The sequence below is a fragment of the Peromyscus maniculatus genome, chromosome 8 (assembly GCF_049852395.1).
Source record: "Peromyscus maniculatus bairdii isolate BWxNUB_F1_BW_parent chromosome 8, HU_Pman_BW_mat_3.1, whole genome shotgun sequence".
Classification (NCBI taxonomy): domain Eukaryota; kingdom Metazoa; phylum Chordata; class Mammalia; order Rodentia; family Cricetidae; genus Peromyscus; species Peromyscus maniculatus.
Genome location: NC_134859.1, coordinates 63,585,104 through 63,604,018, shown reverse-complemented (window position 1 = coordinate 63,604,018; position 18,915 = coordinate 63,585,104). Strand labels below are relative to the sequence as shown.

The 18,915-nt window shown below is 39.3% G+C and overlaps 2 protein-coding genes across 3 annotated transcripts in view; one reads left to right on the top strand and one right to left on the bottom strand.

Annotated features, from left to right (window-relative positions):
• Nucleotides 1-1,033: 1,033 nt before the first annotated feature.
• Nucleotides 1,034-8,730, top strand: Cryba1 (crystallin beta A1). The gene is made up of 6 exons (XM_006977442.4): nucleotides 1,034-1,076; nucleotides 2,917-2,981; nucleotides 3,758-3,876; nucleotides 5,429-5,570; nucleotides 8,055-8,197; nucleotides 8,583-8,730. Exons 1-6 carry the CDS (start codon nucleotides 1,034-1,036, stop codon nucleotides 8,728-8,730), a joined length of 660 nt encoding a protein of 219 aa, XP_006977504.2.
• A 2,969-nt stretch (nucleotides 8,731-11,699) lies between these two features.
• Nucleotides 11,700-18,915, bottom strand: part of Nufip2 (nuclear FMR1 interacting protein 2) — a 39,919-nt gene continuing 32,703 nt past the window's right edge. For both annotated transcript variants that reach the window (XM_076542921.1, XM_006977441.4), the window contains one exon: nucleotides 11,700-18,403. In XM_076542921.1, coding sequence (XP_076399036.1) covers nucleotides 18,351-18,403 — 53 coding nt within the window. In that variant the 3' untranslated portion in view covers nucleotides 11,700-18,350. The remainder of the gene's footprint in view (nucleotides 18,404-18,915) is intronic.

The window sequence follows — 18,915 nt, the reverse complement described above, 5'->3', positions numbered from 1 at the left end:
TGCAGGTAAAATACACACCTGAGTTTTAAAAAACGGTTGAGTACACGCCTACTAATTCCATCGTTCTGGAGGGTAAGGTAGGGCTGCCTTGAACTGAAGATCAGCCTGGGCTACAGTGTAAGACATTGCCTTAAAACAAAACAAAACAACAACAACAATAAAAAAACCCACGTGGCCGGCAAGAGAATTCAGTGTGTAAATGTATTTGTTGCCAAGCTGAATGACTTGATTTTGATCCCCAGAACCTGCATGGTGGAAAGAAAACTGACTCCTGAAAGTTGTCCTCTGACTTCAGCATGCAAGCTTGAGTGTGCACACACACACACACAGTAAGTAAACTAATGTAAACACACACACAGACACAAAGTGACAACAAAAAATCCTCAAGGTTATTGGCTCCAAATTTTTTAAAGCAAACTGCAATATTAAAATGAATACTTAATAAAACAGGGTGAGATTTAGATCTACATATAAATTGTAATTAAACTCAGATCCTATAGAGAAAAATAGAACAAGGAGTTCTGAAAACAATCGTTTTTCCAACAATGCTCAGTTTTGTAAGAATACTTTCACTTTATTTATTTCATTTTATTTTTTGAGATAGAGTTTCCCTGTGTAGCGCTGGCTGTCCTGGAACTCACTCTGTAGACCAGGCTGGCCTTGAACTCAGAGATCCACCTGCCTCTGCCTCCCCAGTGCTGAGATTAAAGGTGTATGCCACCACTGCCCAGCTTTACTTTCACATTTATGGAATATATATTTTATATATATATATATGGTTCTCTGGTGTGTTTGGTAGAACTTCTGTCCTCAGCCCCCAGCTGCTCTGAGAAGAGCCCCCTAGGCAGCCAGTCCTGCCCAATATAGGGCCTCTGCACTTCTATACCCTAGACAAAGCTCAGAGGGACGCTCCCCCAGGAGGCTGAGCCACTAAAGCTCTGGGGATCAGGAGAAACAAAGGGAGAGGGAAAAGAGAGTGCTGACCGAGCCACTGGCCGCCAGCGGCACGAGTATAAAGAGGGATCCGTGGAGGATGTGGCACCAGATGGAGACCCAGACTGTGCAGCGGGAGCTGGGTGAGTGAGACTCCAGGGGAGCCTTTGTCTTCCCTTCCTTTCCCCCAAGGGACAAATGCGGAGGGAGACCCAGTTGTCTCCTGCCTAGAGACAGAGAAAGTGGGGGGAACTTTGCTAGTGGACAGCTTCGTTTGCTACCTTGAGGAGTCACCCATATGGCAATAACCACATGCCTAGAAATTAAGACTGGGGATCAGTAAGAAAGAAGCAGGTTATTGGGCACACAGGAAGGTGTAATGGGCAGGAGATGCAGCTTATTTGGAGGCTCCACACAGAAATGCCAGAATTTTTGTGCATTACTTCCTGGGCTGGATACGAGGTAGAATCCTGAATGTTGGTTCTGAGTCTAGAAACCTGATATATACCTACCTATCTTCTTCTTTCTTCCCTGATCTTCTTCCATCCTTCTCATTATACCATCAACGATGACTACTCAACCTCTATGGTCCTTAGTCCTCATTCATAAATGGGGTGGTGATGGTATTTGACTTGTGAGGCCTAGATATATTAATGCAAGTAAAGCAGGATCTGACATAGAGTGAGCTATCATTGTATTTTTATAATTACCCATTCTTCATTACACACACATACACACACACACACACACACACACACACACACACACTACTAGGCATTAAGTCTAATGGTTCACACATGCTGGGCAAACACTCTAGTACTGAGCTATATTCCCAGGCCCCAAGACTACCCTCCACCCCCTCCCCACCCACTTTGAGAACTGGTCTCACTATGTAGCCCTAGCTAGCTGGGAACTCATAGTCCTTACTTTTTATTTTGAGACAATCTCATTAAATTGTCCAAGTAGATCTTGAACTTGCAATCCTCCTATCTACCGTTTCAAGTAGCAGGCATTGAAAGTCCGCACCACCAAGCCTGGCTTCAGTAAGTCTTTTTCTTTCTTTCTTTCTTTCTTTCTTTCTTTCTTTCTTTCTTTCTTTCTTTCTTTCTTTCTTTCTCTCTCTCTCTCTCTCTCTCTCTCTCTCTCTCTCTCTCTCTCTCTTTCTTTCTTTCTTTCTTTTTTTGAGACAGGGTTTCTCTGTGTAGCTTTGCGCGTTTCCTGGAGCTCGCTCTGTAGACCAAGCTGGTCTCGAACTCACAAAGATCCACCTGGCTCTGCCTCCCGAGTGCTGGGATTAAAGGCGTGTGCCACCACCGTCCGGCAGTAAGTCTTTCAAATGACCCTCTTCCCCATCTAACCACAGCTTTGGCGTGGTGCTGTATCAGTCATCCAGGCAGGAGGTGCCATCCCTGCTATTGAGATACTCACCCAGTACATAGTTAATAATGACACAGATGAGTGCTGTGAGCAGGTCTGGGAAGTGAGGGAGAACTCAAAATCTGCAGGCTGGAGAAGACAGCAAGGTCAAAACAGCTAAGTCTAGGAGACAGAGAGGGAGTGGTGGCGTGGACACGCAGAATTAATGGGTCAATTTGGGTGTTAGAAAGACCACAAAAGATCCCAGTACAGGCTGCCTTTTAATTGGAGCAAGTAAGGTGGGGGAATTCTGACCCATCTGCCTGAATGATTAGATATGTGGAGTCTAGACAGTTGTCAGGGAGTTGATATCAGGGTGTGTAAGACACAGGCAGTGTTGTTCACTGAAGGTGAGCAAGAGGACAGAGGGCAGATTTATCAAGAGGTCCAAATGCCTTTGCAGTCCTCCATCTGCATCACTATCCTCATTCTTACCTAAGGTTTGGGCACCAGAGCCAGGATCTCAAACAAAATCTGGGACCTCAAGCCTCTTTTCCTTTCTCCTGTGCCTTCTTACCTCACTACACCCATCCTGAAAGCCTTATCACTGATGTGTATGTCTTCCAGAAACTCTTCCAACCACCAAGATGGCTCAGACCAATCCTATGCCAGGGGCCTTGGGGCCATGGAAGGTAAGCTGATCCAATCACATGGAAAATGGAAAGATCCCACAGGCATGACTGAGGTGCTGCTACATAGTAGTTACAAGGCTGTACTTATTCTTTGACAGTTCCCGTCCCACAAAATACTGTTCTGTAGGAGGAAAGCCCATCCAACATCCAGACACTGCTGGAAGGCTTCCGTGATGGGTGACCCTGGATGTCCATGACGGGTGGGAGATAGTACCATTAGATCCCAAACAAGCTATGAGATCCAGGCTCCCTACTCAGACTGAGGGTGGATTTAGCCATGAGCTGAAGTGGCAGACCCCAGGCTTTTCACTGTTTCCCTAACGCTTAATCCTTTCCTCATTGGACAGCTCTGAGGCAAGTTCACAGTTTTGGGAGCTTGCCAGGTAAGGAGCCAAGTTCTAGTGCAAAAGAAAGAAGATTTATCACAACCCCTTTCTATTTTAGAAGCAAAGAAATAATCCACAGGGTATTTCTAGGAGTCGTAGAATCCTGGCCTCTGGGTCATATGGGTGCAGGACACTTGCTGGAATCAGAGTTGTCAATTGAGCTCTCCATTGTCCCTGAAAGACCATTCTTATCATAAACTTAGCCTGAACATGAAACTGAGAAGCGGTACTAATTTGAACCCCTTTTTGGCTTGTCTATACTGGAAGAGACCTCATCAGGTATCCTGGGTTGTGGCTACTAATGAAAATTACAGGATAAATACAAACTTGCACCCCTATTCTTACCGCTGTACCTGGTTCTCTTTCTTGTCCCATTTCAATCCACTTCAGATAACCATCTATGATCAGGAGAATTTCCAGGGCAAGAGGATGGAGTTCACCAGCTCCTGCCCAAATGTCTCTGAGCGTAGTTTTGATAATGTCCGTTCCCTCAAGGTGGAGTGTGGCGCGTGAGTATGGATACCAAAAGAGCCTCAGGCCCTTTTCAGGTCTTGTTAGACACAGGACCACATGAGTAAGGATAGAGGAAGATGTTCCCCAGACACTAATCACTTCTTAGGGAGAGGTGTCTTATTTCCTAGAGGAAATTGCTACATGCCTAATTAAGTAACTGAAAGCTAGGGGTTATGTTCATAACTTGGTAGTAGACTTGCAACAGGGCAGGACAGTGACAGTGATTGAATCTGTGCTTTTGAAGTCCATAGGCCACTCCTTTTGATTTCTTCAGAACAGGCACAGAAGACTGTTTCTCTTGCCCATAGAAAATAGGGATAGGGGAATTACTTTTTTCTTTTTCTTTTCTTTTCTTTTTTTTTTTTTGAGACAGGGTTTCTTTGTGTAGCCTTGGCTGTCCTGGAACTCGCTCTGTAGACCAGTCTGGCCTCAAACTCAAGAGATCCACTTGCCTTGCCTCCAGAGTGCTGGGATTAAAGGCATGCACCATCACCACCTGGCTTGAAGGGAAATTCCTGAGTGACAGACTTTTTATGGCATATAAACAGATGTCCCAGAGCAGACACTGTTAACTAATTTCCTTATTAAAAGGAACGAAATCTCAAGGATCCAGAGACGTAGTCAATCTTGGTGAGAGAGATTTTCTGGCTTTTGTATTCTGATTCTTGGCAAGCTGGCCTAAGTGTGAACCCACGTTAGCACTCTTGTTGGTCTATGAAGAAGTGGCTTTGTATGTGATCAAGCTTTCACAAGCTGCTCTGTGCCAAAACAGAGATCCTTAGCCCTTTAAAAACAGTCAACTCTTTTAAGATAGCTTCAATAAGTAAGATTCAGTTAACAGGGCTGGAAAGATGGCTCAGCGGTTAAGAGCATCTGGCTGCTCTTCCAGAGGTCCTGAGTTCAATTCTCAGGAACCACATGGTAGCTCCCAACCATCTGTAAAGAGATCTGGCGCCCTCTTCTGGTCTGCAGGCATACATGCAAACAACACTGTATACATAATAAACTAAATCTTTAAAAAAAAAAAAAAAGATTCAGTTAACAACTTAACTAGAATGCTCCATGAAGAAGGTATAAGTACAGATAGCAAGAGGAAGAACCCTCAAAGTATCAAAGAAACAAATATAGATACCCATCCCATCATACTTTTGCTCTCTTAGGAAGAGGCTTACAAGATCTAGAGCCAGGGTTGGGGATTTAGCTCAGCGCTTGCCTAGCAAGCCCAAGGCCCTGGGTTCGATTCTCAGCTCACAAAAAAAAAAAAAAAAAAAAAAAAAAAGATCTAGAGCCAAAGAAATGGTCACTGGATCATCATCCATCTATACCTCCAGGACACTAGAATGGAAACTTGTTAATATATACTGCTAGGACAAGAGAATCTTCAGCAGGTAATTTCAAAATTTATTTACAAACTGGTTCGATACAAAGTCATGACCGTTCATTACCTAGGGCTTTGTGATTGACTTGATATTTTATCCCACTATAAACTCATCTAAAACAAGAGAGGCCTTCTCTCCAAGGCCATATACCATTACCTATCTTTGGCAGCTGGATTGGTTACGAGCATACCAGCTTCTGTGGACAACAGTTTATCCTGGAGAGAGGCGAATACCCTCGATGGGATGCCTGGAGTGGGAGCAATGCCTACCATATTGAGCGTCTCATGTCCTTCCGCCCCATCTGTTCGGCTGTGAGTTTGAAATTTCATTTTTTTTTTTTTTTTTTGCATGTGAGTGGGGTAAAGAAGGATGAAGTCAGATTGACATTGTGTTGCTGCTGTCAACTATGTTGAATGTAACAGGGAGGATGAAAGTCAAGGATAACAACACTGTTCCCTTCCTTCAAATCTATGATTCGATTCCCCCTTATGCTAAAAAGGAACCACAGCACAGAGGCAGGACGCACATACTCAAGACCTGAAGTGCTATGGGACAACCAATGAGAAAGCACTTGCCATGTAATACAAAGTCAATTTATGGCCAGTTAAATTGCAATGTGTTAAGATTTCACCGAAGAAACAGTGTGAGGCTTAAGTACATCTTCAACAAATACAAACTAAAGTAGGCAGGTCTTCTAGTATTGCTTATCTGCATCGATAACTAAGGTTTTAATACCAAGCATTACTTAACAATGCATTAGGCTGCATTCTAAATTGAATCTGAAGATAAAACTTTAAGTCTATTTTTAAAATGATGTAACAATTAACATCCTTGTGAGATATATTATGTGTAAATGGGGAAGAAGCATTTATTCCTAATCTGTTTCTGAGAACATATGAACTACTTCACTGTAATTAAATATTTCTTGCACGACTTGGCCACATTTAAAAAGAGTAATTTCCTTCCTTAAATATAAGCAGCAACTCATCATTTTCTTTCAGTTCCTTAACAATATCCAACTTTCCATTAAACTCTCATTTAGGATATAACTGAACTAGCCAAATGGTCATTTTTTTTTCTAATTTTGAAAGAACTTTTGTGTTGCCGTTTTCTCATTGTTGATGGAAGTACCTGACATGATTTAAAATGGACAGTTTTCTTTCAGCTCATGCTTTTAGTCTGTTTCCAGTGACTGATTTAGGGGTTATGGTGAAGCCGATTATGGCAGGCAGAAAGAGTGGCAGACATATGCACCTGAAAAATGTCCAAGGCAGATCACAGCAGCTGTCCATAAACCAACCACACTTTAGTTTAGGAATAGGGTGTGCAGGTACTGCCTGCTTCAGTCCCCGTCTCCACGGTTCCCCCCTCCAACATGGTGACCCCAGTTGAAAATGGATGCCTCAATCAGGGTGCATTTAGTCTTTGAGAGATCTGGGCATGGTGGTATATACTTGTTAACCCTAGCAACCCAAGAAACTTGACGACAATCTTGAATCTGAGGCCAGTCTAGGTACACAGGAATCTTTGAATAAAAAAGTTCTTTAAAGTTTAAGCAGAAACAGACCAACACTTAAGATTTCTAAGAGTTTAAAATGGTTTTGATATTGGGAGTGACATTTGTCTGGGCTAGAAGCTTTCCATATATTCTCTTATGATTCCTAGTTTAGATATTAATACCTTTAAACCTAAATCATGTACTAGAAACATAAATGCATGCAGACATGTACTGAACATAATTAGTGTTTGAATCTGTGAGATTGTGGTGGGGCAGTTGGTAGAACAATTGCACATGGATGAGGCCCTGGATTAGATTACAGCAGTACCAAATAACCAAGTGGCTATGTTTTGCTTTTTTTTTTTTTTTTCCGAGACAGGGTTTCTCTGTGTAGCTTTGAGCCTTTCCTGGAACTCACTTGGTAGATCAGGCTGGCCTTGAACTCACAGAGATCCGCCTGCCTCTGCCTCCCGAGTGCTGGGATTAAAGGCATGTGCCACCACCGCCCAGCCACGCTATTTTTTTTTTTAATGTATTTTTTTTTTTTTTTTTGGTTTTTTTTCGAGACAGGGTTTCTCTGCGTAGCTTTGCGCCTTTCCTGGAGTTTTTAATGTATTTTTGCCTTACACTGTCTTATATTGGTTATTAAGTTCAAAGATAATCTTTGATTTGGGTTAAATAGAATTATAGATTTTTCTTGTTTTGAGACAGGGTTTCTTTGTATACCCTTCCTTGGCTGTCCTGGAACTAGCTCTGTGACAAAGCTGGCTTCAGAAATCCACCTGACTCTGCCTCCGGAGTGCTAGGAATAAAGGCGTGCACCATGATCACCCAGCAGGATGTGTGTGTGTGTGTGCGCGCGCGCGCGCGCGCGCGCCTGTCCTGGATCTCTGTAAGACCAGGCTGGCCTCCAACTCAGAGATCTGCCTGGCTCTGCCTCCCAAGTGCTGGGATTAAAAGTGTGCGCCACTACCGCTCGGCTAGGATTTTTCTTACACATTCTTGTTTAGCCTGAATCTTGTCAATGATCATGCATTTCTGGTTTTTTTTTTTTTTCGAGACAGGGTTTCTCTTGTGTAGCTTTGCGCCTTTCCTGGAACTCACTTGGTAGCCCAGGCTGGCCTCGAACTCACAGAGATCCGCCTGGCTCTGCCTCCCGAGTGCTGGGATTAAAGGCGTGCGCCACCACCGCCCGGCCAATCATGCATTTCTGTAGGCAAGAAATAATTTTTTAATTTTAGGGAAAAAATAGCAATAGAATAACTACACTACTAAGGTTTTAACTTCTGGATTATAGAATCATAAAGAGTCTAAGATTACCATCTTTGAGAAAGAGAACTTTATTGGACGCCAGTGGGAAATCTGTGATGACTACCCTTCCTTACAAGCCATGGGTTGGTTCAACAATGAAGTTGGTTCCATGAAGATACAATGTGGGGCGTAAGTACAAAAACAGAGCTGGAGGACATTTCAAAGCAATTCCTATATTTCTAAGACATGTGACTATTAAGACCATGGTTTACTAGATTCCATACACTGGCATATTAATACCAATCTAGAATTATTTGCTCCAGCTACCATTTGTTCAATTTCCTTCCACTAAGTATCTCTGTAAAAGCTTTTATAGACTACTGACACTTTTTCATAATTAAGGCTAATCTTCTGTAGCCATACTATGCACAGTAACAGTGCCTAACATGTTAAGAATAACTTGTTTCCTAAGTATCCCGATACCACTGTGTTGATGGGCAAAAGATTCAGATTTGGGGGTACATGTCAGGTTCTTAATTAGATTTAATAATGCAATGTACTTTGAATTTCCTAGCTGGGTTTGCTACCAGTACCCTGGATATCGTGGTTATCAATATATCTTGGAATGTGACCATCATGGAGGAGACTACAAACACTGGCGAGAGTGGGGGTCTCATGCCCAGACTTCTCAGATCCAATCAATTCGCCGTATCCAACAGTAGTGGATCAAAAGTTCCAAATTTCCTCAAGCATGAAACCTTACTAAGCACTCTAGAATTTTATGTTCTGCCCAGACACTGCTTCCAAATGTTAGCTGCTAAAATCTACAATAAATGTCATTTAAAAAAAAAAAAAAGAAAAAGCCTTGGAGACTGAATCAACTACCACACACAAATCCCTTTTGTGGCTGACATTTCAAAGACAGTCTTGATAAAACCCCAAATCCCCAGGTCAGGTGGTGGTGGTGCAAACCTTTAGTACCAGCACTCTGAAGGAAGAGGCAAGAGGATCTTTTGAGTTCAACTGAGGCCAGCCTGGTCTATAGGGCTAGTTCCAGAACAGCGAGAGCCACACAGAAAAATCACCTTGGAAAACAAACAACCCCAGAAGGCCCTTGTCAGTTATTTGCCAAGCCAAGGACAATATTTTCCATATCAAAGAATAATCCAAATACTATCACTATGACTGATTATGCATCCTTTCTCACTATCCCCACCATTCTAATAATCTTATCTTTAGCATTTAAACATACAAAAAATATATATGGTAAAGAAATTTCTTTTGGGGGGGCTAGAGAGATGGCTCAATGGTTAAGAGCATTGGTTGCTCTTCCAGAGGTCCTGAGTTCAATTCCCAGCAACCACATGGTGGCTCACAACCATCTATAATGAGATCTGGTGCCCTCTTCTGGCCTACAGGCATACATGCAGTAGAACACTGTGTACATAATAAACCTTTAAAGAAAATTTTCTTTTTAAGTTATAAGAACTTGAGAATTGGCTCATTGGTTAAGAGTGCTGTACTGTTCTTACAGAAACTCTTTGGTTCCCAGCACCCACTTGAGGCAGTCCAAACAACTTAAATACAGCTCCAGACATCTGATGTCTCTGGTCTCCACAGGCACCTACACATACATACCTCACCCCATCCTGATTAAAAAAAAAAAAACTTCCTTTAAAGTTATAAAAATCTAATAAACACTCTCTAGAAGGCAAGAAGACATCTCAAAGATTATTCAAGAAAAAGTAGACAGGCAAGGCCATGTTCTTGGGAGGCAGAGACAGGATCTGTTTGTTTGAGGCCAGCCTGGTCTACATAGTAAGTTCCAGGACAACCAGAGCTACATAGCAAGACTGTGTCTCAAGGAAAAGAAAAGACATATAATCATAGTATCTTTAAGACTGAAGTCCTAGCCGGGCGTTGGTGGCGCACGCCTTTAATCCCAGCACTCGGGAGGCAGAGCCAGGCGGATCTCTGTGAGTTCGAGGCCAGCCTGGGCTACCAAGTGAGCTCCAGGAAAGGCGCAAAGCTACACAGAGAAACCCTGTCTCGAAAAACCAAAAAAAAAAAAAAAAAAAAAAAAAAAAAAAAAAAAAAAAAAAAAGACTGAAGTCCTTTGCACAATTAACTTTTGGAAAGTAGTCACTGTCACAATTCTAAGTTTTCAGTAAAGAACTAAAACAAAAATTAAAGCACACACATAAAAAAACACAAACACCTCAAAAACTTGAAATGTTTTTTATTCAACAATGTACACTTATTGTCTTATTTGATCTACAAATCTCTCAAGTTTTTCTGATAAAATAAGTAAATCTGAGTATGGTTGTAGAGTGTAATTTTGTATTTTTAAAACACTGAACATTAAGTAAGACATTGATAAAGGAAGATCATCATGTAACTGATACTTCCTTGGAATCCATAACACCGGCAACAGCTTTAGTAAATACGTAAGCAGTTAGTTACTTAGCAAAACGGTAAATTTCTGGTCACTGTTCTTCTATCTAGAAAATACCTACTTTTATTATTTTTTAGACTGGGCAAAACAAATACTGAAAAAATTCCCAGAGGGAAAAGGGCCAACATCTAACATAACTGTAATTCACTAATTATTCTTTCCCAAAATTAAAAGGCAACCCAGCTCCTAAGTAAATGTCTGTGCACACAATACAGAGATTACTTCTCCAATAAGTCTGCTGTGTTGTTGCTATGCAGGCCAGTCTAGCTTTGAACTCACAATCCTCCTGCTTCAGCCTTCTGGTTACCAGGGTGTTCTAAGACTGGACATAAATGAACTACTGGTAGATGCTCAGGAGTACTCAAAGCTGTCCACGCTGTTTGCTACTACCTGTTTGTATACAGGAGAATTTTTGCTTTCTTTTTAAAGTCAACAACACACACCAAAATGAAAGAGAAGTAAATCCTTTTAGACATAGACAAAGCTATAAAATGAAATATCTCATATCTAGGAGCCTGGGGAAAATGCCATTGTTAATATCTTCTACCCAACTCTCCTACAAATGTCCTAAGAAAATTTACAGAAGTTCTCTGTTAAAAGATGAATGACAAGATCTGGCCAGCACATCTATACAACCTTATTAAGTGCACACTTCATGTTAAGTGAAGTTACTTAGTACATGCAACTGCAGTGAATGAACCCAATGTGCCCAACTCCTGAACTTGTTATCAGCTTGGGTTTTTTGTTTTCTAAAAAAAAAAAATGTGTTTTGACTTTTAAACAACTGAATGATTTTGGTATCAAACCATCCAGCTAATCAAATTCATGTTAAAGCAATAAAGATTTAAAGGGGGGGGGGGCGCTACCCTATCTTTAAACCAGCTTTAAGACATATAACATTGTCATAGAGCTTTGGTCTGTGACAGAGCAAAGGTCTTTCCTTCATTTCAGCTTGAATGACTGACTTTCCCTTTCTTTTCATATTCAAACCCTCAATGAGAAGAGCATTAGATCCATGGTTTATAAAGCTGATACAAATGCCCTATTTCAAGAAAAGCTCTTTAATAGATAACAAGTCAAGCTCTCATTTCAACGGAACTTTATTCAATGGGTGCCAGTTTTCCTCCCTTTTACTTCCACTGATGAGCTAGCCCAGAATTATAACTTTGAACCATGTTTCCAAAGATGGTAAAGCTAAGAACAGCAAAATAATGACTTTTGGTAATGACACACAAATTAAATTTTCAAAACATGTGCATAGCTTTATTCATCTACTTAGATCTAACCTTTTCACGGAGCTTCGGCAAAACTGAGTGTGCAAAATGCATTTCTAAAACGTAATGCAAGCAAAGCTTTTCACATTTACACTGGCAGGAAATACAGAAACTAACAAGTCACATTAGGGAGTTCAGATCTGTTTTTGTTTTGTTTTTTTTAATGACAAGAATTGCACAGTTTATTAGAGACAATTGTTGCAGACATGAATATTTAAAAATTTCTAAGCAAGGTGCTTTAACAATAAAAAATTTTTGTTGGAAAGAGCCAATAATTTGGATCAAAGCTCACAAAGAATCCCCAATTAATGTGGACTCCCATCATCTTCCTGTATTTTGCAAACAATGCTTTTAATAACACCTTTCATAACACTAAAGGAGACAGCAAGCTGAAACTTTCTTCAAAGCGCACAAAGAAATGGTGTCATCACATTACTTGAAGGTGGTGTTGGGGGTGGGGTAGGTAGTGAAGAATCTTTTACTATTTCCCACTACAGACAAGCCACTAACAGACTGGGAGAGAGAGGGGGGGGAGAGGGAGAGGGAGGGAGGGAGGGAGGGAGGGAGAGGGGGAAGAGAGAGGGAGGAAGAGAGAGAGAGAGAGAGAGAGAGAGAGAGAGAGAGAGAGAGAGAGAGAGAGAGAGAGAGAGAAACTAGTGAAAAAGCAAGTCCCTTCCCCAGTTTATAAAAGAGTTCCAGTTTGACAAGATCTATGACTTTAAACAGAGAGCACCAGTTGGGCAATAGAATGAGCATTTCAACTGCATAAAAATCAGTGAGGTGGTAAGAACCATCAGCATCTCAGGCATTACTACATGGCCTTTCCAAAAGTTAATATACATGCAAGGCACACTGATATAAAAATAGATCTCTGGCCAACAAATATATTAAGTAAGCAAATTAAAATTTTGGCTCTGTAATATTGGCAACATCAAAATATAACCAGATAGCTTTGGACCACACATCTTTCTCATATTCCTCCACCTCATTTGGTGTTCCTCTCCTACACATTTTGGGTTTTTTCCCCTTCATGTTTTGAGTATGTGCTTGAGAAGATTTTTCCTTTGTCAAGTAGCATTCTTATACTTTGTTTACCTTTGTTAAGTAAATATATACGAGAGAAGCAGAATAGTTGGGAGCTTTGTTAAACTAAACGTGACTGGGTCAGGGCAGCATTACTTCTCTAATACAAATTTTTAAAAAAGCCAGCTTACTGATTTAAAAAAAAATTACTTCCTTTAATTCATCCCAATTTTTTTTTAAAACAGAGAGTAATAGAAACAAAGCTAAGATTTAAACTATTTTCAGTAGTAGAAGACACTTTAAGGCCAAAAAGTATAATATTAACCAAAAGTTTATTCCTAAGTTACTGTCCCCTTCATAGGTCAACACAAACTACAGACTACTGACTCACTCCTGAAGAGAATTATAAACTCTGTTCACTTTTGTTAGTGGCTGTGCTACAGAGAAAAGGTATTAAAGCAACCTATGGTATATAGTAATGTTAAAAAGTGCATCACATTCTTGATTTTCAGTTTCCCATAGCAGCAGCAGCAGCAGCAGCAGGCGTTATCTAAGACAAAACAGTTGTTTTCATTCTAAAGATGCAATACCTAATGAAATGTATTCAAGATTGTGAAAAATTATCTACAAAAGATAAATGCAAAGACTTAATAGACAAATAGAACCAACTTAAGGTATTCGTTCATATTTACATATTAAAACCACTTTGTTAACACCAAATCTTTACAATTAGCAAAAGAAATGTGCATTTTAAGAATAAAACAGATGTCACTAAAGCAGTATTCATTTTGGAGGCTGTGTTTAGCACCTGAGGAAAAAGGGGCATATATGGAAAGCTATTGTAATGTTGATCTAAGTTGGTTTGGTCTGTGATAACAACTGATATACAATGAAAGCAAAAGTGAACTAGCGGGTAAACATTTGTAGCTTTTATAATAAGGCTGTTAAAGAACAGACACCACAATGATGTAAAATGGCTTCAGAACTCTGGACAGAACAGTATTTTCTGAATAGGAAATGTCTGAACCAGCAATCCCACTACAGCTCAGGTGTCTGTCTGTTTCCAGTTCCTAACTGCTATTTTGATAGTCCTTGTAATAAAAAAGTAACAAACTACTGATGCTTTGTTGAGCATTTTACAATAGAACTTAAAACTCTCAAATTACTGCTGGCATCCTATAATTCAAGACCTTTCTTCCTTAAAACTCAGTAAATCAGCACTTGAGTTGAGTTGATGATTTATCATTCTTTATACCAACACAGAACAGCCTTGCTTCTAACATATCTAAATGTTTCTAAACACTCACTTTTAGAACTGTTAGCCTGTGTTCTTCTGGCCATCTTTAAGCAGTTACTCATGCATCTACTCTGGTCCTGTGCTTCCTTTTCAAACTACTGGGGGACAGGGAAGATAAGCGTATCCTACCCTTTCTAATGGGTAGACAGTTCTATCAAAGTCTACCCTGGCAGGCATACATCAACAGGCTACTGTTCATTTCATGTATTTGACCCACTCACTACATTGTACTAGTTCTTCAGTTGGTTAACATGAGGAATTGTGTCCTTTGAAGATATGGTCAAGTGGAAGTGGCATCAGACCCATAGCTATTTGAGCACAAAGTGACTTGAGAGACACTCACATACCCCATTTGACAGACTTTTAAATTGAGCCAAGTCTTAAATTTCCTTGCCTGAGGCCATCTGGTAATTCACATTACATACCCTTTCTCTGACCTTAAAAGTTTACAAAACAAACAAAACAAAACTTTTGGTAAGAGCTGGCAACAAGTCTACCCACCAAGTGTGAAACTGCTGCTGCTGTGTCCTATTGTGTGAATAACTACTACATCAATTGGGGTTTATTTTCTTTTAAAAACTGTCATTAAAAAAACAAACAAAAAAAACCCCACTTTTTTTCATTGATGAGATTTGTGCAGATTCTGAGTGGTAACTAGGAAAGTAGATGGAGGACAGCAAAAAGTTGTCACTAACAAGTCTCTAGATATTGGCTATCCCCTCCTAGAAAGTAGAAAAGGGCAGGCTACTATAGACACCATAAACACACTTTATTGATGTGAAGGTTCATTACTAAGGTTAGAGGAAACACTATTCAATTAACTTCAGGTTGTTGAAGTGGGGGTGAATAGAGAAAAGATAAATACACCCTGTCTTTTGTGGGGAAGGGAGATTATTCAAGACATTTTACACAAAAGTGAGTGGTATGTGACGCAAAACCTACAATCAAGACAAGCTGAAAAAGAAATCATTACCCATAATTAGTTTCTTAGCTATTAAAAAAATAGGTCATGATTTCATCCTTAGTGCCATTTTTTCTAGTACTACCCTTTAAGGATTTAAACCACCCGACTTTATTCCGTGTAATGAAAACAAATGGCACAAAATAAATACAAGTTTACTTCTCTGAATACTAATATAATGTCTTACACATTCATTTACTAATTCTTAGTATCTTCATCTTTCCCTCACACACAAGCACCCCAACATACATACATCCACACACACACATCTTTTTCAGTCTTTTAAATGGAGGGATGTTAAAAATCCCCTCTAGACTGTATTTGGTTTATGCTACAGTACTAATACTCTGAGTTGAAGAAAAATTCTTTATGCCAACAACATACTGTTATTTAAATGTGCTAAATTAATCATAGCTGATGTTTCTTTAGAAGCTTACACAAAAATAATCAGAAAACAGATGAACTCGTAAGACTTTTTTTAATAAGTGCTCTGTAAGGAATTGTGTGAGGACCTAAGGAGAAATATTGAGACAAGTATCCAACAGCACAAAGGAGATCTGTCCCAAAGTCCTGCTTGTACTGAGGCAATTAAGTCCATTAACCCAATGTCCAAAAAATACTGACAGTTAATCTGATGGGCCACTAGGGATCCCAGAAAGTCGAGAGACATATATACCTCTTAACCATATGAACCAAGAAAATTTCAGTGGAGCAATCAAAGTGAAATGTTGTATTGTTTCATTTAAAAGTGAGACTCTCAACCTTTGGACAAACAGAGAAGAGATACATTCTCTTCTCTGAACAGGTCTGAAGGACATGGAAAGGGAATTATGAAAGAGAAGGCTTTTAAAGGTACTAAGCATTACTTCTATGTTTAAAAGCCCAATTCAGGAAACTGGATTTTTCTTTCCATTTTGATTATGTTCAACCTTGTATGCCACAAACCAAGGAAGTTTTTTTGTGATTTGTGCAACCCAAGAACTTTAAAATTCCAGGCAAGCAAAATGGACATTTAAAAAAAGACTGGGGTAAGAATTTGGCCCTAAGGCGACAAGTGGTTACACAAGGCAATTAAACACACAGCAGAACTTTAAAACCTATAAAACAAACTGGAGCCTCTTTTTTCTTTAATCAATTTTTTTTTTAACTTTTGAAATTTTTATTAAAAAAAAAAAAAAGAAAGAAACACAAAACACAAGACTTTTTTCAGTTCAGTATGTGGCGTGTTGCATTTTCCAGTTTGTTCAATGCTTTAAAGCTCAAGGATGCCTCCCTTTGACTTGTACACGGGCCTGAAGCATCCTAGCTTTTGGCAAGCAGGCAGGAGACTCAACAAAAAATCAAACTAGGAACAAAGCACTAAATGCAGGGCACATCTGTAAACATATTATACATTTGAAAATTACAATATCAGTAAAAGTGATACAGTTTACAGGTGAAATGAAACTATCTGAAACTGGCCTACCACAAGTTTCTGAACCTGGACTGATACAATAAGTTATTATATATATTATGTATAAAAAGTTTTGTTTACATCAAGTGGAATTGGCAATCCATGCTTATACTTTTTTAAAAATCTAAGCAGGGCAGAAATCCAGACTAAAAAGTATTTTCCTCTGCGGTAAATCAAATAGCTTCTTTCGTGAACTATTTGTTAAAAACCTGAAATAATTAACAAAACCAGAAAATCCATCCATACTACAATCACTCAAAACTGGACATTTCTTACAAAACAAATAGAGTAAAAAGTACTTTCTCCCCAAACGTGTCCAGGGGACCCAGTCTGCCTTTGTTAGAAGACTGCAACTTCATAAATGCCCTGCTATTTTAACTTGTATTTGACATACATGGAGATACACTAATTTCTCTGTATGTGTATGTGTGTGATGTGATGCATCAGGCCAGAGAACTTGTTATTATGCCACTAACATCACCCAGTCTTAAATTGGACCCTTAGTTTACACACACACACACACACACACACACACACACACACACACACACACACACACACACACTTTAGCATGCTATACACAAGCTGCAGCGCAACAGGATGGTAATGCGATGATAAGACAGGGCTAATGCTCTTTTCTGCCCAAAACAAAATTTTCAGAATTTCACATTATTTTCCTTAAAAAAAATCCATCTTGCTCTAATAATAAAATATATTACCATATAATTAGAAGCTAGTAAGCTCAGAAGTAGAATTTGCATGAAAACACACCTTCTACAAGCAGTGTTTATTACCTCCTCACTGGCTAAAAACAAACATTTTTTTCATGAACTTTTCCTTTTTAGATTTTGCTGAGAAACTGAAATTAAAAGAATTTACAGAAAGATACATAAGTTTCTCTTAGATGTTTGATGAAAAACAAGAGTACACATTTAGTGTTAGTGACGGAGAGCAAGTCTGAGCACCTACAGCGAAAAGCAGAATATATTTTTGCTCCCAGTTACACAATTATAATGGATAATTTATCAGCCAATTACTTGTTCTGCAACTTTTCTTTAAATGACATTCTTGGATTCGTCAGCTGTTAAAAGTCAAACATGTAACCAAAGTAAGTTAACTATGTACCCACCAACTATTCCAGGAACTTCAATGCCCTCCCCTTGTCCCCACCCCACAAAAAATAAAAGGAAAGGAAGGAACTATTTCCCCAACACCCCACAGAGGCTGCACAACTCCTGGCAAGACATGCAAATCATCGGATTAAAAAAACAAAAACAAAAAAAAAAAAACAAACAACAAAAAAAAAAAACATCCCTGCAAACTTCAAGGCATTTATCCAGCATTCTCGCAGGGCTCAAAATAAAACTAAAAGATCAAGGGCGGAGTAGGGGAAAAGTGTTGCATCATTCTGGGTTCCCCGTGATTAGTGTATCACTTTAGTCACAGAACAAGATACAGATCTCTAGTAAGTGGATTTGCCTTTCCAGTGGGTCATTTGTTGCCCAAGTCGATGACAGCAGGAACTTTAGAACCACGCTTGTTAAGTCTGTATTCATTAATCACTTGCATTCACACTTAAAAACAAAAACTAACAAAATAAAAGAAAAAGACTATTCAGTACCGGAGATTAAATAACCATGTGTAGTCTCTTGAAATAAATTTGATTCCTTAAGAAGTCTAATTACTTTCAGTTGCCTTTTTTTTTAAATAACTATATATATATATATATATGTATATATATATATTTGTATATATTATCCTGTGATTCTACTTATGGTTCCTCTGCTGCGTTGAAGATCTAGGAGCATAAAAGCCTTGTGTCCCCCATGAACGGTGGCTCTAATGCTGCAGAAAGGTTACAAACAGGCAGTCTGGTCCTTCATTGATCTGGACTATCCATGGCTTCATTGTAAGTGATTATCCTTTTGGGATCTAGAGGCAAAATGGAAACAAAAAAAAGAAAAAAAAAAAAAAAAGAAGAAAAAAAAGTCAATTACTTAAAAATCAAAACAAAACCCTAGAATTAACCCAGAGACAAATCTCAAGCAATCACCATTTAAACCGCTACATGTCTGATTAAAATAAAATTTAAAAGCAATTTCTTTCCAAGTGTGATCTAATTTCTCAATTCAAAATGCAGCTGTTCAATACTCCCAACAAATTCCCAACAACATTGTCTTCTACCAACCAGTAAAGACTAACAGTAGTGAAGTTCATTTAATAAGGAGTTTTCCTTATTATTCACCTGATTATAAAAGCAGCAAATGTGAAAGCAAGGAGTAAGAAGTTTAAGTCAAATAATACTAGAACTTCTTCTTGGGCTTATTTTGTTCTTTTTGGAAAAGGAAATATTTTTTGCTTGCTTTTAAGACAAGGTCTCACGTGATCAGGCTGGTCTCTGAAATTGCTATATAGCTGATCTTGAACACCTGCATCCTTCTACC

Coding starts and splice junctions, on each gene's coding strand:
- Cryba1 (XM_006977442.4), top strand. CDS start 1,034: ATGTGGCACCAGATGGAGACCCAGACTGTGCAGCGGGAGCTGG. Junction 1,077..2,916: donor GACTGTGCAGCGGGAGCTGG/GTGAGTGAGACT, acceptor TATGTCTTCCAG/AAACTCTTCCAACCACCAAG. Junction 8,198..8,582: donor ATGAAGATACAATGTGGGGC/GTAAGTACAAAA, acceptor TGAATTTCCTAG/CTGGGTTTGCTACCAGTACC.